This window comes from Natator depressus, chromosome 2, assembly GCF_965152275.1.
Source record: "Natator depressus isolate rNatDep1 chromosome 2, rNatDep2.hap1, whole genome shotgun sequence".
Taxonomy (NCBI): domain Eukaryota; kingdom Metazoa; phylum Chordata; order Testudines; family Cheloniidae; genus Natator; species Natator depressus.
Window position 1 is genome coordinate 79495625 of NC_134235.1, and position 27298 is coordinate 79522922.

A 27298-nucleotide genomic window follows, 5' to 3' on the forward strand; every position below is an offset into this window, starting at 1 on the left:
GAATGGGAGTAGGGGCACGGGGCCACACAGGGACACGGTCTGCTATTCCTGGCTGGATGGGCAGTGGGGGTGCAGGGACACTTTCACCATGCACTATGCAATCACCCAGCAGGCCAGAGACAATGTGGCCTTTGGAAGAGCAGTGCTCCAATCAATAGACAACTCCGACCCCACCTCCTGAATTTGGGCTTGTGAGTCACCTGATTGGAATGGACACGAACAAACACTCGAAGAAGAAAAATGGTTACTCGCCTTCTCGTAACTGTTCTTCAAGATGTGTTGTTCATGTCCATTCCAATACCCACCCTCCAACCCCTCTGTCAGAGTAGCCGGCAAGAAGGAACTGAGGGGGTGGCGGGTCGGCAGGGCTCTATATTGAGCTCCAGGTGGGCGCCCAGACTGACCTGACAGATGTTGCTATGGGAAAATCTTCCGGCTCCTGTGCACGTGCGTGCACACACCCAATTGGAAAAGACATGAACAACGCATCTTGAAGAACAGATACGAGAAGGTGAGTAACTTTTTTCTGTATTGTAGTTTAAATGAATTACTCAAAGTTCTGTATTAATATCTATTTGTCAAAAGACATTTCCTGAAACTTTTTTGGTGTCTGTATCATCAGACAGCTATTTTGAAATAAAATTACCAAAATAATTGAAACTGGTGTGATTGTGTTATTTTGACAAAATATGCAGAATTTGAGATCGTGTGCAGAATTAATTTTTCAGTGCAGAATTGCCCCAGGAGTAATCAATGCTCTGGTTCTCATGAAAGAAGAGGCAGCTGGCAATGTTTACTAAACTGCTGGAAACATCCAAGTTTAAGAGGTGAGATTACTCAAGCCACCCAGTTATGATGTTGTGTGTAATGATGCTGACACAGTTTAGTCCCATCTGGAACACTAGTTCCAAGTGATCTGTTGCTGACAAGGCTTTTAGGACTAACTCAAGTCAGTGCAATGTCTCAACAACATACTACACAAGAATACAGCCACAAGATCTCAAGTTTTTACTTCACCATTCATTTTCCAACAGGAAGAGCACCTGCACAGCACACGGAGAATGTCACACACAGCAACAATTTATCCTGCCTGGTAACAAGTACCATTACAAAGGGCAATAAAATAAATATACAGAAAATGATTTAATCTTCAGGATTTTCTAATTCATACCATCCCGTTAAATCAGTTCATCTTCTAAATGCACTGTTTCACAGAAATAAATTTTTGTCAGACTGTAATTCTAGTGAGATCTAGACAGGATTAAAAGGTTATATATAAATATATAAGAAACAAAAGATTAAATACTTTTTAGTCAAAAAGTTAATGAAAAACACAAGCGTTTTCTTAATTTCGACTTTAGTAGGAGAAAAACCTCAAAACATGTTCACCTTTATTTCTTGCCACAGTTTCATTGTGTAATAAATCAATTGTGATAATCAGCTTTGGTTCTGTTAAGATTTCTAATTTGACTTCAGTCGAATCAGAAGTGTCCAAAGTACAACCCAGAGTTTCAATATAGGCTGAATGCAGAGGATCCATTCTGATCCAACCTGTACTCTGAAGGATTTCTATAGTACAGATAAAGATTACTACTATCTGCTCCATTTTATGGAAACTGAGTGCAGCCAGCAGGAGGTCCTGACGTTGCCAACTCAGCCCTCTGGGCAGTTCAGGCTTGCTCCTCACCATGTTGCATGCAATTATATTTAGACAAGCAGCTTAAGCCACATTCCATTTACGTGAAGAAAAAAAAAGATTTTAAAATGTGTGAAAGATGGTTACATTAAGAAATCAGATTTTTGTGACTGTCTAATTTAATTTTTTTGTTTGTTTTAAATGTGGAAAAAATGGGCTACACCTACGTTGTGTATATATAGATATAGAATCTTAAACCAGATAGGTTTTAGGGGTGGCAAAGGGGAGGATGATAGGGACTACTGCTCTTCCCTACCATTTACACGGTAGCCACTACTAGTCTGGAATTGTCAATTTAAAAAAAATTGAAGACATTTAAACTCTGAATCATGCCAAATATAATTAACTCAGCTACAATAATCTAAAGTAACTGAAAGGTTGGTTAAATCATCAGAACATTAGATGTGGTGACATTCTATTCACAGTGCCATTCTAAAATCCCAAGAGCCTAACTTGCAGGCCAATATAAAAAACACAAGCACCAAGGTACACTCATTGTGTTTTCCTTTTTGGTATTCCAAGTCAACCACACATTCCCTCATCTTTGGAAGGTGACTTTACCACGCCTCTAACATGGTTAGAAGCAGCGAACTTGTTTCTTTTAAAGCAGTTATGCATTTGGTGCTATTCATTGTATATTATTGGTGGATCTCCATCACTTGAAAATGGAGACGTCTTCTTTCCATGTTTCTGCACATGATCTTCATTCATTTTCTCCAAAGCTTCAATCTGTAAGATAGAAATAAATCCACTCTGAAGCTTTTATAAAAACTGGGCCTGTAAGCAAGTGCTTCAAAATAGTTTGTTAAAACAGCTAGTTTACAGGAGTAAACTAGTTCACATATTATGATCCATTTCCTGAATATCTAATGCTTTCAATGGTTCAGCCACCCCAGCTTTAAACAAGGGTATGATATGAAAAGTTTAGGAGATATTTAGGAAGCATCTACCTTGAGCAAATTAATGGAACAGAAGTACATACAATGCTTTCAGGTTCAGGGACAGGGTTTTTCGAGGGGGAAGGTCCCCATAGTCTAGACTGTGTCCAGAATTTCCCCAAAAGCACTTAAGTGTCAATTTTGTCAAGCCTAAAACACTGCTGTATCTCAACCCCCCCTGAACAGTGGTGGAAGTTCCAGAGTAGCCTCATGATGGGACAGCCCATCCCACCCCCGATGTCAATGGTACTAGGAGAGCAGTAAATAAAGTCACACTCAAGTGCTTTACATGATTAAAATAGTACAGTCCTATTCTGTTTTGGTCTGCAGCCTGTAAAGAGCTAGTCTGGGGCACTACTTTCTCCAATACTCAAAGAGAAGACAAAAAAGAAAAAAGAAGGAATGTAAACAGGGAGATACTGGGGCTTCACACTGGTGTCCCTAACAGCTTGGAAGTTATGGTTTGAAACTTAGAGGGGCTATCGAAATTACTCTTTGAAAGATCAGATTGTGTAACAACATTCACACATTAATGCACCTCTCCCTATTATGGCAAATCATAAAACAAAATAGTCAAAGGATTTCGTAGGAGAACACCACAACCATCTTACAACTCAATGAAGCAAGGAGACTTACCAGCATTTGAGTGGAGAAAAACTGAAATAACACTGATGAAATAGCTAGCAGTTCCCTAGAATGTTACATTGTGTCTTATTTCTTTCCTCCTTTGGTTGAGCACACTGGTAGCACACCCAGCCCAGGAGCTGAATAGAACTAAATTTCTCACCTCCTACATGTTTCTGCATTAATACAGAAATACATAGTTTTATGGCTGGGACCGGCATGGGTCTGCACTGCTAGGGCCTATCAGGACAACTCTCCAATGCTTTATTACTATTAAGAGCCCTTTTACCTAGTAACTCAAGAATGCTTGAAGACATTAAAAATTTCTCTATATAAACACACATCCCCTCTTCCTGCTTAAGACCTCTCCCCCTTCATCCTGTATTTGTCAGAATGTAATTGAAATGACATCAGGACACACTTAAGAAATGAGTTACAGGCAAGATTAAAAAAAAAAAAAATCAGGAAGTTAAATGTGGCTTTAGAAGTCTAATTTTAGGATCTTAAATTTTCGAGAATCCTAGCACATAAGCTTTATTTTTAGGTTCTAACCTTTTGCATTTAAAATTGAAAATAAGCAATAAAAGTTAGATAATTTTTAAAACAGCTTCTTTGTCCTAGTGTGACCCCACTAGTATTTTTATTTAAAAAAAACCCTTTATTCAGTGGTCTAAGAAACACTGTGACTTAATTAAAACAACCTCAGTTATATGTAAGATAATGTAAAGAGCTATTAACATACAGACAAATTACACCAGTTGTATCAGCTTCTGCTATTGCTATTTCAACGTAGAAAAATCGGAATTTAAAAAGCTGGAGATTTAGGTTTACTATAGTTTCACCAGCTATCCTAACAGGATTAGTCATAATAACTAAGAATGTTGAAGAAATAGGATTGTGGCTGGCTGCTAGCTAGCGGACCTTAATTTACTAGCGTTAGATATCACCCACTGAGGGACTCTTACCTCAGCTAGGAAATCAGCTTCATTGTCAGCTGCAATATTTAAACCTGAGACAGCATTGAAGAGCTCCCGTTCATTAAGTGCTTCTGATACACCTCCCTTCTGAAAGAACTGTTAAAAATGAAAGAATGTATTACAGTGTCTTTAACCAGACTTTATAAAATAGTACATGGTGCATTTCACAAACTACAATTACTAATCAGATATGGAAGTAGCACTTAAGCTTGACTCCCCTCCCCCCCCAAGACAACCAAGCAACACGATCCAAGAGCATGTTTCAATTCTAGGAGCACCATTTTATTCCTCTCTAATGCTGAATCTCACTCCAATATGGTCTTCCTGTATCTGAACACATCACTCAACATTTACAAGTGAATTTTTATAGACAAGTGATCATTTCCAAAACTGAATTTGATGAATTTATCAACTTCATATATTTAAAAGTCTGTTCCCCACCCCCAGAAAAAGCCTTTTACATCAGAGTTCAACTACAGAAAAAAAACACACAAGCAGAGGTCACTAACTGCAGAACCCCTACCTGTGAAACATTCCTGCAGTCTCTGAACAAAAACTCAAGTCCATGAGGATGGGTTGGCTCCACAGATTGACTTACATCAATTAACCAGACCTAAAGTCAACAGAGAAATGTTCTGGCTCACATAGTGCATACGGACACTCAACATTAAATACACCTTTTTTTCCCTACTTTAAGGATATGCTCACCTTTCCATCATGCCATAGCATGTTGTACTCACTCAGGTCAGCATGAACAAGTGAGCACTCTTTATATAACTGTTGCATCATCTGCGAGAGGTCAGACAAATGATTAATTAAGCAAAGAATACTTGTTTGAGTAGTAATTAATCAATCAGCACTGTTTGTACAACCCAGGTAAAGCAAAGCATGTTTTCCACCCAACTAGTAGTCACATTTCAAGTATACATGCAGTTGGGTTAATGTGAGGAATTGTGACATCACATCTTTTATTCCTGTTAAATAGAAACTAAATGTTCAGAATTTCAAGGAAAACAGTTATGCTAAAGAAAAGCTTTAAGACTAGTGAACTTATCTGAACTCTGTCCACCAGTCCAACTGCAATAGACAAATAGGCATGTTTAGACAACTCTTTTACCTCACCCCCTATCAAACAGATAAGCACTCACTGATGACTTTTCACCCAGAGTCATGACACTAGAAATTACACAAAATGAATCAAGTTGAACTTCAACAGTGAGAGTCCGAATACTTCAACGCTAAGTAGGAGAAAGACACCTCTGAGATTCAATCTTACATTGTTCATTCTGGGTTTATGCATCTGCATCATATCTGCAGAATGTCAACTGAGTTACTTTGAGCAAGGACCTCATCTTCCTTTATGTATTGAACAGTGCCCAACGCAAACTAAGTTCAGTTTAAACAATGTGTGTAGCTCCACAAGCCTCAGGGTTTAACTGCAAGGAATCTTTAGTTTCTACCTAGCTTTTCTCACTACAGAAAAACAAGTCATAAGAGTGAATTTGAGAATATGTACACACAACTGATAACATATTATTTGATCCAGCTGAAATGGAGAATAAGCAATTAAGTATTTACAATTGCAGGTCAAGGGCTATAATTTTATTCTCTAGCACTCACACTGATGGGTTTATATCAGACTGTTGAGACAGTTAAACGGCTTTAGAGTAAAGTCCTCCACTGTTTTTGTTTAAACCAGAATAACTTTCATCCCACCTTAGTTACCCTCACACTTCCCTCTCATCCCTGAAACAAATCAACATGACAGTTTGGTTAATGGAGCCATTTAAAGATTACTTAGCAAAGGTACATTAGAGAGTTTAAAAATGATAATACAAGTATTTATATAGGACCAGAAGAAGAATTCAGAGGAGACACTCACTAGATCACTAATATTCTTTACTCCTGGGGGAATTCTGCACCAAATAATTAAATTCTGCGCACAATATTTTAAGATTAGTCAAATTTTATTTATCAATAAATAAATGTGGAAGCTCCAGCATGGTGTAGGCAGGAAGGCTCAGCCTCAGCCTGGCAAGATTCAAGTGTGGAGGGGCTTAGTGCGTGTGTGGGGAGGATCCAAGTGTGGGGCGAGAGGGCTCTATGTGGTACAACCTGGATGCACAGGAGCTTGCTGGGGGGTTCTGGGTGCAGGAGCAATGGGACTCTGCACGGGGGTCCACGTGAAGGTGGTCGCACCCAGACAATCCTGCTGAGCCCCAGAGGTGGGGGTCCGGATACAGGGGGTGCGGCTCAGCAGGGTGGGGTGCCAAATGCACAGGAGTTGGGCAGATGGGGGAAATCAGTTCCCTGTAGTGATCCCATCCCCCACACTGAGGAGCAATGGGGGCAGGAAGCAGGGCGGGGAAGACCTTCATGTAGCCAGGAGAGGTTTCTGGGGATGGGTCTGATGCAGCACTGGCTCCTTGCAGGGGAAGAACAAGTCCTGTCCTCCCCTGCTCCCAGCCTAGTCAGGACTAGCAGCTGAGCCCAGCACAGGGTAGGAGCCATCAGCCAGAATGTCCCTAGCCTCCCTCCCCTGTGGTGATTACCTCTCCACCAGTTGCTCCAGGCACGTGAAACAATGTGCTCACACTGCTGGGAAGGGGCATGCGACTCCTCTTGCGGCTTCCCTTTGCTTTCCCGTCAGAAAGTCATTTTTCTGCAGGGAAGCAAAGAAATCTACAGGGGACATGAATTGTGTGCACACAGAGGACCAGAATTCCCCTAGGAGTAATTCTTCCTAAATCTGGGACCTTTAACTTGGAATAGCTGTTTTCTACCAAGCACCAGTTTGCCACCACTCAGCATTAAGTTTATTTTCTACCCAAGTCTTATTTTTCCTCTCACACATCATTTCTGATTTATCCTTGTTTATTCATGTGCCACAAAATATACCTATTGCAAAACATTGCTGATATGGAGGTCCAGAGGTTTTATATATTGTGAAGAATACATATATACAACTGTCATCTATACTACTCCCCCAGGAATTGTTGCCAGAACGTTGAGTAAAGACATCAGCATCATCTTACATGAAGAATTTGATAGTAGGCTTTTTTCATGTCTTCACTATTGAGTTTTACTTCCTTCAGTTTAGGAGCTGGAACTTGTTCCTGGCCAATGAAAGACATCACCAAGATGTGTTTCTTAAGCATAACCACTTCTGGACAAGGGATTCCTGCTTTCTGCATTCTGTAGATCAGAAGACAGATATTATTCCAAGATTTCAGAGTAACAGCCGTGTTAGTCTGTATTCGCAAAAAGAAAAGGAGTACTTGTGGCACCTTAGAGACTAACCAATTTATTTGAGCATAAGCTTTCGTGAGCTACAGCTCACTTCATCACTTTGAGTAAGTCAAAAATTCATGCTAGCCCTTCTCTGGTGCTAAAACATTTTTGCAAGCTTATTCTGGATCAATGTAGTAATTCACATAGAATATATATGAAAGCATTGGAAGCCATACAGTAGATTCCAAAAACATTATGCCTTGAAGGCTACAAACCTTTTGGTTTCATTTTAGATTGTAATTTTCAGAGGTAGATGCTAGTGGCTTCAAGACTTGATTACAATAGTGGTCTGGCAACAATTTAAAATTACCAATGGACACATTTTTACTTGAAAGATTTCCCAATATACAAAATAAATGTGCTCAGTTATACAATCCTGAACTTGAAGCATATAGGGAATAAGAGCCTGAACATTTGTAGTATCTCAACTGTATGAATTAAAATATGTAATAAGATATGAGAGTTGGAGTAAACATATGCATTAAGGCCCCCCACATCAAAGTAGGACTTTACAACGATCTAGCAGAACTTCCTTGAAAAAATAGGAAAAAAAAGTCAGACACTAATACCAACTATACTGTTTTTGTACCTTGTTAGATTGTGCATTTCTTTCTCTGCCCACATACGGATAACCTTCCGTGGATTCAGTTTACTGAAGCGATCTTTAAATCTGTAGTCATCCTTAATGTATTTGTCACGGTTCTTGAATTCATTAAGGGTAGTTTTAAATACCTTTAAGGCACATTCTGGAGGTACAGCTTTATCATCCACACCCGTTCTTATGATAGAAAAAAAGAACATAGAACAAAAATTAAACATTTAATCTACATCTAGGTCTCTGAGCACAATCAATTGAGTTTGTTTGTTTCTAAAAAAGCTGTTAAGATCATGCAGAAAGCAGAAACAAAACACTGCATATAATGTTGAAGTTAAGTCCATGAAAAGATTGCAGAGTTCCTTGGCTAAACTTGGTTCTTAAACTAATTATAGTATTAATAGCTTGTGAAGGACTTCAATTATGAAGACCAAAAGTTTATCAAGTAGGCTTATTATACATTTCTAGAACGACATGGAACTGATACAGTTTAAATATTACTTGGTTAAATGCAACCTCTGTAAAAGGTGAAATGTGGAAATCATTGTGTCTCCAACCACCCAATAGCCCCTTTTTTATAGTCTACTTTCTTCCCTCTGTTGATGTTTGTCTGTACAGTGGATAGAGTTGAAACCCAGGTTAACATTTTATGACAATTATGGAACTATCCTATAATAATTTATGAATACTGTAGGTCTGGTTATTGGGATGATGTTTACTATATGAATATGTTTCTTATATGAATATATTGATTTATTCTGGAATACAGGGAGGAAAGAGAAGGATGGCTCAAGATACCTACTTATCAGAAAACATTTAAGAGTTAAAGGACAATGCCAGAACGATTAGCTTTGCTGATTCTGTCTCCACTCAGCCTATGAAACCGGTTTGACAAGGAATGGCCAAACCCCAGATGCAGGAGAACAAAGAACTATGGCAGCATTAAAGGACACTTCAGGCACCTTTAAGAACCTATGACTGCCTAGGTCACCATCAGAAATGGTAGTACTTTATGTAAGAGACCTAATAGTTGATGTCAGTTTTAAAATCCTCTAACGCTTCGTTTCTATTGCTAAATAAAAACAATTGTTTTAAGACAACTGTTTGGTCACTCTTCCACTTGCTCCCAAAGGGAAGAAATGCAGATGTCTAGTTGGACCTGCTGGGTTAAATAAGTGGCTGACAGAGCAAGTACTGCACCCAGATCCCATCCTGAGTGGGATAATGGCAAAGAAAAGAAGAAAAAGACAGGCAAGGGCATGAGGCCTAACACCGAAGGGGGGCCCAGAACCAGGGCACGTGTACAAGCACATGAAGTTTTATACTTAAGTTTTATGTTCATTTTCCAGGCTATTTTTTTTTTAAATGTACTTTTTGGCTTTTTACAATGTATCATTATATATATAAACTTCAACTAGGGATGTAAAAAGGTTAAACAGGTAACTGGTAAGCATTAACCAACCTTAACCGTTAACCCCGGCGAGGCCCCTGAGAGCTACCTCGGTTAACTGATGTAATTTTAATCATTTAACCAGTTAACTTTTTTAACTGCTATTTACATCCTTAACTTCAATAGGGATGATGATATTGTAAATACACATAAAAATCTCAGAAGACGAAAACCCAGACTGCTCAAGTGTTTTGCTGCTTCTTCCCATCTCACCATTAAAGCCAGTGTTAGCAATCACTCTGTCAGCAATTCGTCACACCTGACATTCACTACACCTCACATACTACTGTCATGATATTTAAAAGATGATGTGATTATATCATTTGAAATCTAACACCACAATGGTCATTAATGTCGCTGTGAAATGTGTGTAACAGCTTTGTACATGAAATTATGGATACTCTCCGATATGTTCTGAAGACTACAAACATGACAAAAACAGGTTGCCCTTTATACAGAAGAAAAGAAAATATGGGGGCAGATGCCCTGTCTAGGAAAGAAGGCTCTATGTATTAACACTATGTAAGGACACATTGATATCATGCTTTATAATGTTTGTCCGAACAAAGGGAGAAACAGGTTTTACCCAGACAGGCGGGAAGGTAGCTATCTACCTATCTCCAATGAAATTAAGCCAAGTGTGAATAAATACAATGGAAGACGCATTTGCATAGAAATCAGCAGGGTGATGGGAAGGGAAGGGAAGAATAGCATGAGGTCATTCTGCTGCTTGAAACAAGGTCATTGAACTTTGAGAGATATAAGCAAAGACAGAAGCCATCTTTCACATCCCTCACTAGGCAGACATGGGAATAGAGCTGTTGGAAGCTGAGAAAGATGGGTCCTTCAACCAACGGGCAGGTATTGAAGTCTCTGGAAAAACTGAATATGTAGGAGAGAGACTTGCTTAGGCAAAACCAACATCTTGTACTTCTGTGGAAGGTCCTGACTGAGGGAAAGTCAGCCATGGCTGGGAAGAAGGAAGACTGGTGATATAAACCATCCTGAACAAAGCCTGTACTTTGCTAGACTAAAGTTTAGACTTGTAGATGCATTTTTACCCACTTTTATTTGCTTATAACTTCCTCTATTTTTATTTCCTTTACATGGCATCATTCAGCCTATGTCCTATTGTTAATAAATTTGTTTTATTTTACTATAAACCAACTCAGGGCTGTGCTTGCGGGAAGGGTGTATTCATTCCAGTTAATAAGCTGCAATGTGCTTTTGTCTCTTTAAAGCAGGGGTTCTCAAACTGGCGGTCATGACCCAAGGTTATTACATGGGGATTGCGAGCTGTCAGCACCCACCCCAAACCTTGCTTTGCCTCCAGCATTTACAATACTGTTAAATATATTTAAAAGGTGTTTTTAAATTTATAACAGGGGGTCATACTCAGAGGCTTGCTGTATGAAAGGGGTCACCAATTCAAAAGTTTGAGAACCACTGCTTTAAAGGAACAAATGAACCATATCTCTCTCAACTTACCAGGAAAGGGCTGGATATTGCAGCGCCCACAATTTTGGGAAAATTCAGTACTGGGAGTGTGTTGGGGTCACCTTGCTGGTTGTAACCAAGGTTGGTAAAAGCCAGTGTGGGGCTGTAGAGAGGCTGCTGAACCAGGGCTGTCTACTGCACAGAAACAACTCAGGGTTTGACTTGTAGGCTTGCTGAGAGCGCTCCCAGCCTGGGAGCTACAGCAACAAAGCAAAGCACCCTAGGGTTGCAGAACAAGTAGTGACAACCCCTTACTAGTCTGGATTGCACCCCAAAGCATGACAATCGCACTTACTTTCCTCCATAAGCATGAAAAACAACAGATTCTTTTCCTGTGCTAATGCAGCCAGTGATGGTCTCCAGTATCCCAGCATTGACCATCTTGTACAAAAGTAAACGTGTTTTAGGATCCACTGCTTTCTCCTACAGGAGAAAGGGAGAAAGAAAGTAAACATGTGAATGATTTATCTAAATTCATTTAAACCTAGTGGTGGTTCTGATTATTTAGAGGATAATACCCTTTCCATCTGATTTGAATCAGCTGGCAGAATGTGTTCTCATGAACAATCTAGGAGAAAAAGCATAAGTAGGTTGTTCTTGTTTTTACACTTTAGCAGAACAACTCTTTTATCCCAAGACTTACTTTACTTAACACTGTTTTTTATAGATTGTAAACTCCTTGGGGCAAGGACCACATCTTTTCTGTCATGCACAGAGAAGAGCATTATCAGCACTTTATATTGCACATTTCATATCTGAGTCTCAAAGACCTTTACAAATATTAAGGCTAAGTACCTCAGAGATGCTTAGGTATTATACCCATTTTAGTGACTGACAACACTGAGATAGAGAAAGGTTAAGACCTGTCCAAATCACCATAACTCAGTGGCAAAAATCAAAGGCAGATTGGAAGAGGCCCTGGAGGTTTTTCGCCTTCCTCTGTAGCATGGGACACGGGTCACTTGCTGGAGGACTCTCTGCTCCTTGAAGTCTTTAAACTACGATTTGAGGATTTCAATAGCACAGATATAGGTGTGAGGTTTTTTGCAGGAGTGGTGGGTGAAATTCTGTGGCCTGCGTTGTGCAGGTCAGACTAGATGATCATAATGGTCCCTTCTGACCTAAATATCTATGAATCTATAAGACCACTGCACTAGAATTCCCTCCGCCCTCCCCCCCCAAAATCAACTGTTTCATCCAATCAGGAATACCAATTGGTTTTCTAGACGACAAGTTGAGGGACTTCAATTAGCGACCTATCTTCCTGAAGCTCTGGTTATGAAGATAATTTAAAGTAATATACTCCAGGTATCTAGGATTAATCCCTTCTTTTCTCAGAATTTCTATAACCAAGTTCTAGAGAAAATTCCAGGAATAGTTGTGAAGCAGATGATCAGCTCCAAGGTATTAAAGATACAGAAAACACAAGCAAACTGGTAATAAAACTTGAATACTCTTATTTTGGGAAGCCTATCAAAATATTGCATGCATTTATACGGCAGCTGTGATCACAGTATCTGAGCACAATACATGTGGCTTAGATGAAGGCAAGAGTATCCCACTGTAGGAGTTAATACAATACAACCTTCTTCAGTAAACCCCTAGTCAAACATTACTCGTTTGGTTTAGTCAAAATGGATTACTTTTTCTAAAATATATCAAAATGATATGCAAGTTGGTATGGAAGGTTTGGGATTTAAAATGGCTAAGCAAGACATACCGCGGTAGAATGCTCTTTCTTCTCATGAAGCCTGGCACTTCGACGTTCCTCAGAGTATGCATGTTGCTTTAAGGCATTAAAGACTTGATTGGATAGTTTTAAATCCATTCCAATTCCATCTCCAACCTGGAAATCAGGCCCAAACTACAAAACAGACAATTTAAACTACAACTATTTGAGACAGAGAAAGATACAGAAAATGAACAAGATTTTGATTCAAATATTCAAGAACTAACTTTTATAATGCTTAGCTTCAGAACTGGAAGAGTGGATGCTTCAGTAAATGGCTTCTGTGACAGCATTCCACCAAGCAAGTTTTACAGAGTGTTAACAAAATGTTCTAACAGAATTTAAAATCAAGAGCTAAGCAATTGCTCTCACCCACTCTTTAAGTAGATTACACATCACTTATCCTATAAAGATAATACTGGCATGCATTTCCTTCTTTCCAATATTTTTTGATACAACTATGTTAATGCAAATTGCAAATATTTACTGCTGTGGATAAACAGATTATAAGCCAGCATTCTGCAGTAAGTGATTAAGATTCAGTTTCCCTGACTCAGATAAGGTTTTTCTTCTGTTTTTTAAATCATTTGGATTACATGACTGAGATGTTTACCAGCGTATGCTTGATGATTTTCCCCTCTTATTACTGAACTTGCTGGTATATTTGTGCTAAAGTAATTTATTTCTGTACATAAACATTTTTGTATCACTTACATACAGTATTACTTGAACAGTTTAGAAATAAAAATTCAGTTTTCCACCAATACTTACCTCTATGAAAAAGTTAATCCAAATGTTCTAACCATCCTTTAAATGAAGATTGTGAAACAACATACTACAGCACACAAACATACATTTCTGTAAAATCCTCCAAATACTGATTGAATTAAGGCATTTATAGATATTATGCTTGCGTACATACAAGGTGGACCTTACATTTTCCATTCGAGCGGTATTCTTTCTTCCACATACAACCTCATCGTGTTTGGTGGTAATTTCTTTTCCTTTTCCTATAAAGCCCTTTTTTGGAGTAGTGGTGGGTTTATCTGCCGATAATGAACAATACAAGTCAAAGTTTATGTATACACAAATATAGGTGTAATATATTTGGAACTATTCCATGATGCCCACAATAAGCAAAGCAATTTAATTAATTAAAAATGTAAAGATCAAACAAAAGTCCCTTCTGTGAAGCATCCTGCACACTTCGGGGACTTCTAAAATAATAAATCCTACGTTACACAGTCTGGCACATACTCTAGGAAGGAATAGATGACAGACACATATGTCCTCCAAACAGGTAACCTCAAATACCCAGCTATTAAGACTAATCAATGAGTTCTGTGCTGCATCTTGGGCACTGAAATCTTCATTACAATGCACTGCCTTTACGACACACACAACCATAGGCAACCTAATTTTTAATAAGAACTTTACAAAGGGCACATGTAATCAGAGACCAGTATATTAAAAATAGGATCTAAATTAAATAATAAAGAATAAATAAACAAACAACATGAGTACCCAAAACAGCCAAGTACCTAGTATCTCTCATTTCTAATTTCAGGCTCTCATTTTTGAGAATCTTGGCCTAAATCAGGGGTGGGCAAACTATGGCCCGCAGGATTGCCACCTCCGTGGCGCCACGGGCCCTGCGCCACTTCGGGGGAGGTACCCACAGGTGAGGGCAGTGCACGGAGCTCTTTGCCTGCCCCAGGGCTGCAGGGATGTGGTGCCGGCCACTTCCAGGAGCGGAGCCGGCCACTTCCAGGAGCGGCTCCAGGTAAGCGGCGCCAGGCTGGAACCCGCATCCCTCCTGCACCCCAACTCCCTGCCCTGAGCCCCCGCTGAACCCTTACCCCCTTCCCTGAGCCCCTGACACACCCTACACCCCTCCTGCACCCCAACACCCTGCCTTGAGCCCCCTCCTGCTCTCCTCCCTGCACCTCTGCCCTAAGCCCCCTCCTGCACCCCAACCCCCTTCCCTGAGCCCCCTCGTATACCCCGCACCCCTCCTTTGCCCCAACCCCTTGCCCTGAGCCCCTTCCAGCACACGGCACCCCCTCCCACACCCCAACCCCCCATTCACGGCCCTGCATGCAATTTCCCCACCCAGATGTGGCCCTTGGGCCAAAAAGTTTGCCCACCCCGGCTTATATAGTACATTTTGTACACACAGTAAATTCAACCAGTACCTGCTCTATAGGGATCATGACGGGTATCCTGCCAGTCAACTTCATCTTCTGAGCTGTCACTATCCTCATAGGGATGCACCTTTCGGTAATTTTCAAAGGATATGGAGACTTGGGAAACAAAACAAATTGGAAATTTTGTAATTAACATGCATTCACCACTACCGCGCAGCTCAGTCAATTCAAACAGGTGTCACAAAATAAATGTACTTGTTTGTCTAACAAGACTGTCATGTCTGATGGTAGTACCTTTGCTATCTCCATTGAACTTTTTTTCCTCACGTCTAAGCTGCGCATCATACTCCCTGTCAAACTCCATTTGCAGCATCTGGGCAAGCATTAGGTCACTGGAAGTGTCAGTGTTTTCTCCTGTAATAAATGGCCCTTCAGCAACACTAAGTACAATTAAAAAAAAAGGGAATAAAAGTTCTGTTAACATAGTAAACACACAGTCTTGTATCCCCTTGACTTATCCCAGACTGAAGACAGAATTTGGAGAAACTACATTTAAATGCAAAACTTCTCAATAATTAACTATGATTAAGATTGTGTCATGGTTATTTTAAGCAAAAGTCACAGATAGGTCGTGGGCAAGAAACAAAAATTCACATAAGCCCGTGACATGCCTGTGACTTTTGCTAAAAATAATGGGGGGATAATGCATCTCTCTTAAGAGTCTGATTTGTCTTGCGTACCCCAAGTTTCACCTCACTTAGAAGCGCTTGCTTACAAAATCAGACAAAAATTCAGAAGCGTCACAGCACACTATTACTGAAACATTGCTTATTTTCTCATTTTGTCTACGTGAAATTTTAGTTTGTACTGACTTTGCTAGTGCGTTTTATGTAGCTTTTTGTAAAACTAGGCAAATATCTAGATTAGTTGATATACCCTGGAAGACCTCTGCATACCTCTGGTTGATCTAAAGAGCCCTCTTCATGAAAGTGAAGAGCCAAGAAAGAAGCATGAACTGGGGAGAGTACAAGATTATGAGAGTATCTCTCATGAAGAGATCCACATAAGAACATAAGAATGGCCATACTGGGTCAGACCAAAGGTCCATCCAGCCCAGTATCCTGTCTACCGACAGCGGCCAATGCCAGGTGCCCCAGAGGGAGTGGACCTAACAGGTAATGATCAAGTGATCTCTCTCCTGCCATCCATCTCCACCCTCTGACAAACAGAGGCTAGGGACACCATTCCTTACCCGTCCTGGCTAATAGCCATTAATGGACTTAACCTCCATGAATTTACCCAGTTCTCTTTTAAACCCTGTTATAGTCCTAGCCTTCACAACCTCCTCAGGCAAGGAGTTCCACAGGTTGACTGCTGCCCATTAATTTCATTTGGTGGCTCCTAGTTCTTATATTATGGGAACAAGTAAATAACTTTTCCTTATTCACTTTCTCCACACCACTCATAATTTTATATATCTCTATCATATTCCCCCCAGTCTCCTCTTTTCCAAGATGAAAAGTCCTAGCCTCTTTAATCTCTCCTCATATGGGACCCGCTCCAAACCCCTAATCATTTTAGTTGCCCTTTTCTGAACCTTTTCTAATGCCAGTATATGTTTTTTTGAGATGAGGGGACCACATCTGTACGCAGTATTCAAGATGTGGGCTACCATGGATTTATATAAGGGCAATAAGATATTATCCGTCTTATTCTCTATCCCTTTTTAAACAATTCCTAACATCCAGTTTGCTTTTTTGACTGCCGCTGCACACTGCGTGGACGTCTTCAGAGAACTATCCATGATGACTCCAAGATCTTTCTCCTGATTAGCTGTAGCTAAATTAGCCCCCATCATATTGTATGTATAGTTGGAGTTATTTTTTTCCAATGTGCATTACTTTACATTTATCCACATTAAATTTCATTTGCCATTTTGTTGCCCAATCACTTAGTTTTGTGAGATCTTTTTGAAGTTCTTCACAGTCTGCTTTGATCTTAACTATCTTGAGCAGCTTAGTATCATCTGCAAACTTTGCCACTTCACTGTTTATCCCTTTTTCCAGATCATTTATGAATAAGTTGAATAGGACTGGTCCTAGGACTGACCCTTGGGGAACACCACTAGTTACCCCTCTCCATTCTGAAAATTTACCATTTATGGTACATATGGTACCAGTACATGATTCATGTACTGGAGAACCACTGGAATAGGTGTTTTTAACAATACCTTTCTAGAGGAGCTACCAGAAATGGACCAAGAAAGGGTGACAGAACGAGGAAAATGTTTACTATGGTACTGTAACTACACACCTTTACTTAAGATACCATGTAGGAAGACCTACAATGACTCGGCAATCAAGTTTACTAAACCAGGATTTAAGTTCTAGGGTGTTTAACTTACGTAACCACCTCAGGAAAAGCAACTTTTTCTTCTTCCAGTTGCAGCTCTTTTGCCAACTGTTCGCTCATCACATCAGCAAGGGAGCATGATATTACTACATTTTTAGGGGCTCCCCATGGACACTGCAAAGAAACATTTTGTTGAAATAAGGCAACTAGACATACGGGCTACTTTGTTTGTTAGTACAGTTAAACTACCAATAGGTTCAGGGCAAACTGATGTAGTCTTCAGATTTTCTCTTTCTTCCACAGACTCACAAACACTGTTAGACTAAAGTACAACAGTACTCCTTTAAGTGACCACCATAAGGTATGTAGGGAAGAGGGCAGTGCCAATACTTCAGAGGGTTTGGATTGTTAAAAAATATATTCACAACACAGTATGTTGTAAGAGCCATCTGGTAATAGCAGACAGACAGAACTGGGAATTTCTGTAAAACCTCTCATTTGAGAAAGTTATGTGAAAAACATTTTTGGACTGAAGTTTACCATATTTTCTCTCAGCTCAGAATTTTCTCCCCCCCAAAAAATTTGGAAAAATTATCTGTTCAAACATTTGAATGACAAAAGTTAAATATCTTTGAATACCGAGTTATAAATGTGCAAAATGCACTGGTTCAGCCAAGTCTCCAAGTTAAAACTGCTTGAAAGATCATAGTGAAACAGTAACCATGAAAATTTACATATTGATTGGTAATGAAGTCCATAGTGCTGGGTTACCTCTAAGGAGGCAGAGCTTAGCTCACAAGTTTAAATACTCTGTAGACTTCAGGCACCAAATACAGCCATGCAGGATACACTTTGCACCTGAATGCAGTCTAACTGAAGTATTCCCATGTGGATGCAATTTCAGAATATCTGGCCCTAAGTTTCAGGCACTTTTACAACCAAGATAGTGTGTCCCAGTAAAGAAACCTGTTATTTTCAAGAACTGTGTTTCATCTATACCGCCAACAGGGAGAGAACAATTTTTAAACTGGCCACCAACTCACTCTAGAGGTTTTATTAGAGATAGTATTGCCATAGCACAGCACCTACAGATCTTGATCAAGTCAGGTCCACATCGTGCCAAGCACTGTATAAACAAAGCAAAATTCATCTTAAAAAGTAACTTACTCTAAGGAAAAACATATTAAAGTTGATATCGATTTTTTAAAAAAATCCAGTAGAATGTGTTATACATTTCTCAGCAACATTTTTTAGATTGAAACAAAATGAAAACTAGAGAGCAGACTTGTTTGTTTCAGTGCCCTCTGAAGCATCAAGGAGAAGGAAAGATCTGTTTGCCAAATGGTAAGAGAACAGAGAGGAAAAATATATTAGCAGCTTTTAGGCACCAGGATAAAATCCCCTGTGGGATAGTGGTGATCACCAAATAATCACAAGTACAACTAAAGGTTTCCTTTCCAGACTCTGGAAATGATAACAGACAACACATTCCTTCAAAACTAAAGGAGACATCTCCGAGATGTAACCAAAAGAAGATTTCATAGGTCTAAGTTCTGGATCCCATGTGAGTTTTGTCACTGACTTAACGGAGCTACAGTTTTGCCCAGAATCAAGGTCTGAGTGCACTGACCCACCTGTGAAGGGTCCAACAGGAACTTTAGTCAGCAAGCAGTAGGCTGAACAGAAACTTATCAATTTCAGTTCACTGCTGACTTCAGGCTGCAGTGGAATAGACAAAGGTCTGCTCATCAGTTTTGGCAACCAACTCTGAGCCCCTTTTTTGCTGAAAAGATTTGAGTGTACTCTTAATTTCTTCAAGCAATTTAGAGTAAAGTATCTGAGTACTGAAAATGTTAAAAGATGTTTGTTTATTTCATCTATGTGCATTTCTCATTGCCTTGCACAAAGTCTGCTGAGTTAGAGCTGAATATGCCTCAACATGTCCTTCTGCAGGCACACTTAAGTCTTTTTTAGTCTACAAGCACATGTCATTACAGCGAGGACAAAGTTAGTAAAGGCCAGAGTAGATCACCATCTTTCAGAGTTTAATACAATAGGTCAAGACTGGTTAGGACACATTGTACCCAAATTACATTCTGGAAGAGGTTTCAAGCCACAGACAAAAACTGATTTCTACATGTCTGTAGCAGTTAGATGTCCTACTTTAGGCTACACCAGCAGGTTCGAGCCAAGTTCTAGTTCTCTCCTGGCACCTGAAAGTGGATCCCAATGCTAAATTTCACCACTTCTGTGAGGGAACAGTTTAATAATTCCATCAGAGCAGGTACATAGTAATGGCGAGGTATAGCATATGTTCAACTAAAATGGACTCTACCATTGGCATGCCAAATTTTAACTCAAGTACCAAATGAATCTATTGGTAGATGTGGTCATGCTTAGTACTTACATGGCACTTAGCACATTCAAAGCACCATGCAAACATGAATCCAGTTTGAACCCTACTGCATTAGACATGAGAAGAGAAGTGAAAAATGACTTGCAACAGCTAGGACACAGAAGCTCCTGGTTCTCAGACCTTTTTCCAGGACCGTGGTGTCCTTTGCTACCTGTCATGATGGTCTTTGTTCTGGGTAGTGCAGATCTGAGCTTCCCAGATACCAACTCACAAATGCAACCTGTAAAACCCTCCCCACTTCTCCCTGCAGATTGAAGGCAAGCCTAGCAACAGCCTATTGTTTAACTTTGTTGTGGTGTTTCCTTCCTAGTTCCCACATTTAAGAAAGATTAATTTAAACTGGAACAGGTGGAGAGAAGGGTTACTAGAATGATCAGAGACAAGAACCACCTACCTTACGAGAGTAGTCTTAAGAAGTTTGGCTTATTTAGCCTAACATAACAAAAGCTCAGGAGAGATATGATTTCTCTCTATAAATACATTAGAAGAGTAAACACAAAGGAATGAGATGAGTTATTTAAGTAAAGGACCAATGTTGGCATAAGAACAAATGGACATAACCTAGCCATCAGTAAGTTTACGCTCGAAGTCAGATGAAAATTTCTAGCCACCAGAACAGTGAAGTTCTGGAACAGTTATCCAAGGGAAGCAGTGGGGGTAAAAAAAAACCCTCACCTGTTTCAAGACTGAGCTTAATAAATTTTTTGGAGGAGACAGTATGATGACATTGCCTACAATAGCATGTGGCCTACCCATGACTGCTATCAATAAATATCTCCAATGGCTACAGAACGGGAGGGCTTCAAGTTACTATAGAAAATTCTTTCCCACATCTGTGTCGTGGGTCCTGCTTACACACTCAGAGTCTAACAGCTCACCATATTTGGGGTCAGGAAGGAATTTTCCCCAGGTCAGTCTGACAGAAACCCTGAAGGTTTTTTACCTTCCTCTGTAAAGTAGGGCACAGGTCACTCACTGGTCTGAACTAGAGCATATGGTGGATTCTCTATAACTTGAAGTCTTTAAATGAAGATTTGAGGACTTAAGTGACCCAGCCAGAGGTTATGGGTCTATTACAGGAGGGGGTGAGGTTCTGTGGCCTGTGATGTGCAGGAGGCCAGACTAAATGATCACAGAACCATAGAATATGAGGGTTGGAAGGGGCCTCAGGAGGCCATCTAGTCCAACGCCATGATAGTCCCGTCTGCCCCTACCTACAGTCTGTGAGCCTAAAATCTCACTCGTCCCCGGAGAGGAAGAGCAGCTTTGGCGCAGCTCAGGGAGGGACACCGGAAACACCAGCACTAGGAACTGCCTGAGGCCCGGAGCAGTCTCCGCTGCCCGCCGCGAGCCCTAGAAGGAGGCCGTGCCCCCCTCCCCCGCAGGGCCTGGGTCAGCCCTGGGCTGGGGGCGGTCGGTCAAACCGGCCGCGCTAACTGGGTGCGGGAAGCGGAGCCCAGAGCCGCCGCCTGCGGTGACTCATCTGCGGCTCCTCCCCGGCACACAGCAGAAACCCCTGGGGCAGCGCTTCCCGCAGGGAAGGGGACTCAGAACGGGACCTTCGCCGGCCGCGGGAGCCCCTCACGGGACCGCCCCTCACCTTGCTCTGCCAGGCGGGGCCTGGGCCGGTCTCGGGGGCGGCGGCGGCGACTCCTACCGGATCCATCTGCACATCCAGAGAGCGGGGCGGCGGGCGGGAGACAGACACGGCGCGCGGGGAAAGCGGCGGCGGCGGGCGGGAGATAGACACGGAGCGCGGGGAAAGCGGCGGCGACAGAGAACGAGGCGCAGCGGCGGCAGCGGGGCTGAAATCCGGGCAGCGTCAGCAGCGTCAGACACACAATGAAACCAGCACTTCCGGCTTCTCCCCACTTCCCTCTCCCCGTGACCTTCAGCTCAGACTTCCCATTGGTCGGGGGAAAGAACTTCCGTTGTTCTGACGCGCCTACTGACGGTGATGTCACCGACGTTCCACTTCCCACTGATCAGCACCGCCCTGTGCGCCCTCCCTGCAGCTGCCCTTCCCCCAGAGCCTGCCATGGAAATCTGACCCTTGGAGGCTGTGGCACTAGCCCCTCAGTACTGGGCGAGGGGCAGTTATCGTCTCTCCATGCCCTTGCCTTGTCCCTATATGCCAAAAAGTCTACAAGAGCTACTCTCACCACCCAGTGGAAGACTGAAACAACGCTCAGAATTCAAAAATCATGAGTCAGGCCTCAAGGATGGGATGGGCTTAAAAATTCATGAGATTTTTTTTTAAAAAGAGAATACTTTTCGGTTCTTTTTGTCTTCCAGTTTCTGAGCCTTTCAGGTGCACTCAGGTCATGTTTTAGACTTCCTTCACAACTGCAAGGGCTAGAAAGGATTTGGAATTAATAGAATTTAGGAAAGGTTATTCAGCAAGTTAGAAGAAAAGGAGTACTTGTGGCACCTTAGAGACTAACAAATGTATTTGAGCATAAGCTTTTGTGAGCTACGGCTCACTAGACGCACAAAACAACTCTAACATTGAGAGAATGAGCAAAAAATTTGTTTATCTGAACTAAATATCACAAATCAGGAACCCTAATCCAAAGAAATGAACACATAAAAGTAATTGGGAAAACAGATAACAATATGCTTATAAAGGTACAAAAACACAAGAGGAGAGCTTTGCTAATAAGCAAAAATAGGAATATCAGCTTTCTAACTAAAGGAAAGGGAAATGACCCAGAGAAGAAAAAGAGATAAGACCAAGAACACAAAATAACTCACTTCTCACTGACCCCATAAATCAAACTCACCAGGAATCACAAATTAAAAATAGCCATTTGGTAGATGTAGACTCAGAAGGAAAATATTTAAATAAAAACTCCTTTTCCTGGGAATAGTTATCAATCAAAAAGGGATTGATTCTCAGGTACACTGTGACAACTTTATGGCACTATGCACTCTAAAGCCAGCTTCCTCAGCCTTTGGCAGTTTCCCCCAGGGAAGGGGAATCCCCTGGTAGCATAGAGGCACTAAAGTGGCTCCTATGCCATTTCCCTTCCAGTTGCTGGCATAGATGTGAGGTGCCTCACTGATGACAGAATGTAAGAATGGCTGTAAGATTAAAGTTAGGATCCTAAATCCTTAGTTATCACCAACATTGAAATAGCTTGATTTTCAGAGGTGCTGGGCACCCACAAAATGCCAATTAATTCAATAGGAGCTGCAGGTGCTCAGCACTTTTGAAAAATGTTTCTGTTTAGGGAAATACAGATTGGAAAATGTTGGTTGACATTAGCGTATAAAGCAGCTCCCGTTGGCCAGGAATGGCGAACCGCGGCCACTGGGAGCTACGGGCGGCCGTGCCTGCGGACGGTCAATGTAAACACTGTCTCGTGGCCCGACAGCAGATTACCCTGATGGGCTGCATGCGGGCAGCAGGTTGCCCATCCCTGGTATAAAGTAATAAATATATAATATAAAGCAAGTATTTGCGAGAGGATGGGAACAGAAAGTTGTCCTCTGAAAAACAGACTACCATGCTTATAGATCCTTTTGAAGCAGAGGTCCCCAAAGCGTGGGGTGCACCCCCTAGGGGGGGCATGTAGGAACATCCTGGGAGGTGCAGTGGGGCCTAGGCCAGCTCCCATGGGAGCAGAGAGGGAGCACCACCCAGTCCCTCCCTGCTCCCAGCTCCGCTCTGCTCCTGACCCTAGCCTCAGCCTCTGGACACGGCTCCATTCCCGGCCCAGGGCTGAGGCTGGGGGAAAGGCTGAGAGCAGAGCCGCACCCAGCCGCTGGCCCGGCTGCTGGCCTCCACTGCAGCCTGGCTGTCACTCTGCTCCTGCTCCTGCCCCCGCCCCCAGCTGTGGCCCCCGGCCACAACCCCACTCCCAGTCTCAGACCCACCAGCACCTGCAGCCCCAGCCTGGCCCCTTTGCCCCTCTCCGTGTCTCTACCCTCCCCCCCACACCCCGGAGCCATGGCCCTGCTCCCGGCCCCAGGTCCTGGGTATGGGGGTGGGAGGGGGGCGTTACCCTCAAAAGTTTGGGACCGCTGTTTTAAAGCATCACACTTCCTTAGGATCAATTACCCATAAACTGTCATTGCTTAAATGAATTAATAGGAGAAACTGACTTGACAATGTGACATCTTTCTTTCCATGATGTTTACAAGTAAAACATTAAAAGTGTTCCTATCACAAAACGTGGCTTTCCTCCAAGGCTGGCAGAAATAATGCAATTGATTTTTATAGTTTAACAAAATGAAAATCTACTCTAACTTATTTAACATCTTGACTTATTTGGCAACAGCTGTGGTGAACAAGAGCGGAGAAGCTTCTTTTCAATTTCAAAAAAATAAAAAAGAAGAAGAAATTTTTGACTTAATATCTTTGGGCTAGATTCACAAAAGAACTTAGGTTCTAACCGTTAGGCACCTTGAAAATCACAGGAACAACGCTGCAAGCCACAAAGCCTGAGTAAGGCATCTAGGCTCCTATCACAATGAATGGGGAGAGATAGGTGCCTTAGAATGTGCCTTAGGAGAGCCGCCTAAGCTAACCAACAGAGATGCTGAGGAGAAGGATGTGTCCTATAGTGCTGTCCCTCTCTCAGAGATAGATGCCTACGCCCAGGTTGCAGGAAGATGTTCATCTCTGCTGGCACTCCACAACTGGGAACCCCTCTCCTGGAGTCAGGCAGCTTAGGTGCCCAAATCATTTCTTGTGAGAATGAGTTAAGGGGCTGCCTCATGTCACACAAAATGGCTGTCAGAGGAGATGCTACCCCTTCCACTTTGTAACTTTTAGCTCAGTAGTTAGAGCACTCACCCAGGATGTGGCAGGTCCAGGTTCAATTCCCCCCCTCTGCTAGACGTGGGAAGAACGAATCTGAACAATTGTCTCCTACCTCTAAGGAGGTAGCCCCGACCACTTAGCTCAAGATAGTCTTGTGCAGGATTTCTTCAACTTCTCCTGTTGAAGCTGTTCCACTGTGTAGCAATAATTAAAGAGTGATTAGCACAGGGGAACTTGATCCCGGGTTTCTCACCTCCCACATGGTTGCCCAAACCACCAGGCTACAGAGTCAGTCTCATACATGCTCTCTTTGGCCCAATGGAGAGAATTCCATTGACATAGAAGGCCTTTGACCTCTAAGTTGTGTTAATAAGAGGTGATGTTCTGTAAAATGAGAAGTAAATGGAGGAACTTGCCGCACATTAACATTTCCTAATAATAATAAATTTTAAAATATCTTAAGAAGACTTCCACTAGTATTTCTCCTGACATTTAGCAATAGATGTAAAGAGATGGAACCTATTATTTAACATAGTCATTATGAACAGCATTTATGCAAGTTCCCATCCTCATTCTTAACACATGCCTGAGCACTAGGTGGATTATCCAAGACTCAGGCTCTGTTGGAATAAAGTTTTCATGGCTTAGATTGATATATCTGGAATATATAGATTCCTTGAAGCCTCAGGTTGGATGACCAGATAGCAAGTGTGAAAAATCGGGACAGAGGGTGGGGGGTAATAGGAGCCTATATAAGAAAAAGTCTCAAATATCGGGACTGTCCCTATAAAATTGGGACATCTGGTCACCCTAGCCTCAGGTTTCAATTCTGCAGGGTCAGTTCAGTCATTCGACAGAGGCACTTTTCATAAGTAAGATATTGCTGTTCTTGGCCAAAAAAAAAATTCTTTCGTCCCTTTTTGTGCAGTATACTATGCACTATTTGGCAGGTTTTTTTCATCCCCAAAGTAAATGCAGTTGGTTTACATGTCTAGTTTGTGCAAAACTTCAGAATCCTTTGTGATGAAAAGTTCTGCTATATAAATGTACAATGTTTTAATTGTTATTTTTTATTTATTGTGATATCCTGTGGAAAGATGACATACAAGTGGTATTCCTTTTGATATTGATATTTCTCAGGTATTAATTGAAAACTTTGTTCAATTTGTTTTTTTAATCTTTCAGTTTAACATGTCATTGCATCAGGTCCTTGACAAAAGACACAGCATATTGTAGAAGATGTGAGATGTCATCATGGTCACCATTAGATAAGGATGCAAAAAATATTGAAACATGCAAATTCTCTGTACAACTGTAACTACAGAAAATAAAATAATATACATATAAAATGCAAAGACAGAGAGGGGGATCTGATTTTGATCTGTCATTTCTAGTTTTTATATTTTTTCTATTACAACATACTACTAAAGCCCTGAACCTTCAAAACATTTATGCACATGCTTAACTTTACAACCATCCCACAATGTCTACTCATGGTAATAAAATTAACCTTGAGCATAAGGGTTTGGAGGATTGGAGCTTAACAAAGTATTGCAGAAGGAGAGACTCCGAATTCACCGTACGTGAGCTAAAGATACATCATTATATCAGCAATCAAATATATTTTAATCACTTACTCACTATACTGTTTTCATAGATACCAGTGTAAAATTATCTTAATCTTTCTTGGTACATTAAAAGTCATTCATGTTGAATCGATGGCATAATAAAAAGGACATTTTTTCTTCAGTAAACAGATTTGACCTCCTTAAAACAATATTTTGACCTCTTTAAATCAATATTTCCATATGTTGCATAGCTGATCTGCAGTGTAATCTAGCTAGGCATCTCTCATGCATCTGTCACTGTGGCATGCAGGTGTCCATATCTAGGCTATATTTACTATTCCTGTGTTTGTGCTACTTTGTTTGTCCTGTGCTATGAAATTAGGGCTCCAGTGCTGCAAGCTTATATGCATGGGTGGACCTGTCAACTAGGGTTGCCAGGCGTCCAGTTTTCGACCAGAAAGCCTGGTTGAAAGGGACCCTGGTGGCTCCAGTTGGCATTGCCAACTGAGCTGTTAAAGTCCAGTTGGCGGTGCAGCGGGGGCCCAGGGCTAACGCAGGCTCTGTGCCTGCCCTAGCTCCATGCGGCTCCTGGAAACGGCTGCCAGGTCCTTGCAGCCCCTAGGTGCTTGGGCAGCCAGGGAGGTGCCGCGCCCTGACCCCACCCCAACTGCCAGCTCCGCAGCTCCCATTGGTCGGGAGCCAGGAACTGCAGGCGCGAGGGCAGCGTGCAGAGCCTCCCTGGCCACCCGTGCACCTATGGGCTGCACCTATGGGCTGCAGGGACCTGGTGGCCCCTTCCTGGGAGCCACGGTAAGTGCTGCTGGGACCCCGTCCCCCAACCCCCTGCCCCAGCCTGGAGTCCCCTCCTGCACCCAAACTCCCTCTTGGAGCCCTCACCCCATATGCCCCCCAACACACCAACCCCCTGCACCAGTTCTGGTCCTTGAGCCCCCTTCTGCACCTCAAACCCCTCACCTCCAGTCCCACCCCAGAGCCCATACTCCCAGCTGGAGCCCTCAGCCACCCCCACACCACAACCCCTGTCCCAGCCCGGAGCCCCGTCCTTAACCTGAAACTTGTCATCCCTGGCCACACCCCAGAGCCCACAACCCCAGCCAGAGCCCTCAGCCCCCTCCTGCACCCCAACGCCTGTCCCAGTCTGGTGAAAGTGAGTGAGGGTGGGGGAGAGAGAGCGACAGAGGGAGGGAGGATGCAGCACGTGGGGGCGGGGCCTCAGGGCAGGGGTAGGG

General features: G+C 42.1%; 1 protein-coding gene across 1 annotated transcript; it reads right to left on the reverse strand.

Annotated features, from left to right (window-relative positions):
- Positions 1-992: 992 nt before the first annotated feature.
- On the reverse strand, positions 993-21587 carry RIOK3 (RIO kinase 3). Its single transcript, XM_074944503.1, has 13 exons — positions 21313-21587; positions 17349-17470; positions 15239-15384; positions 14993-15100; positions 13734-13843; positions 12789-12932; positions 11364-11491; positions 8116-8304; positions 7271-7430; positions 4944-5024; positions 4759-4848; positions 4224-4331; positions 993-2425 (listed from the first exon to the last, which is right to left on the reverse strand). Exons 1-13 carry the CDS (start codon positions 21376-21378, stop codon positions 2321-2323), a joined length of 1557 nt encoding a protein of 518 aa, XP_074800604.1. The 5' UTR covers positions 21379-21587; the 3' UTR covers positions 993-2320.
- Between the last annotated feature and the right edge of the window lie 5711 nt (positions 21588-27298).

What these genes read in the sequence shown, in the direction of transcription:
- RIOK3 (XM_074944503.1), bottom strand. Translation starts at nt 21,378, where the DNA reads ATGGATCCGGTAGGAGTCGCCGCCGCCGCCCCCGAGACCGGCCCAGGC. An exon ending in TCATGATCCCTATAGAGCAG is followed by an intron (nt 13,844 to 14,992) that starts GTACTGGTTGAA and finishes CATTATCGGCAG; the next exon opens with ATAAACCCACCACTACTCCA. An exon ending in GAAATGCACAATCTAACAAG is followed by an intron (nt 7,431 to 8,115) that starts GTACAAAAACAG and finishes TCTGATCTACAG; the next exon opens with AATGCAGAAAGCAGGAATCC.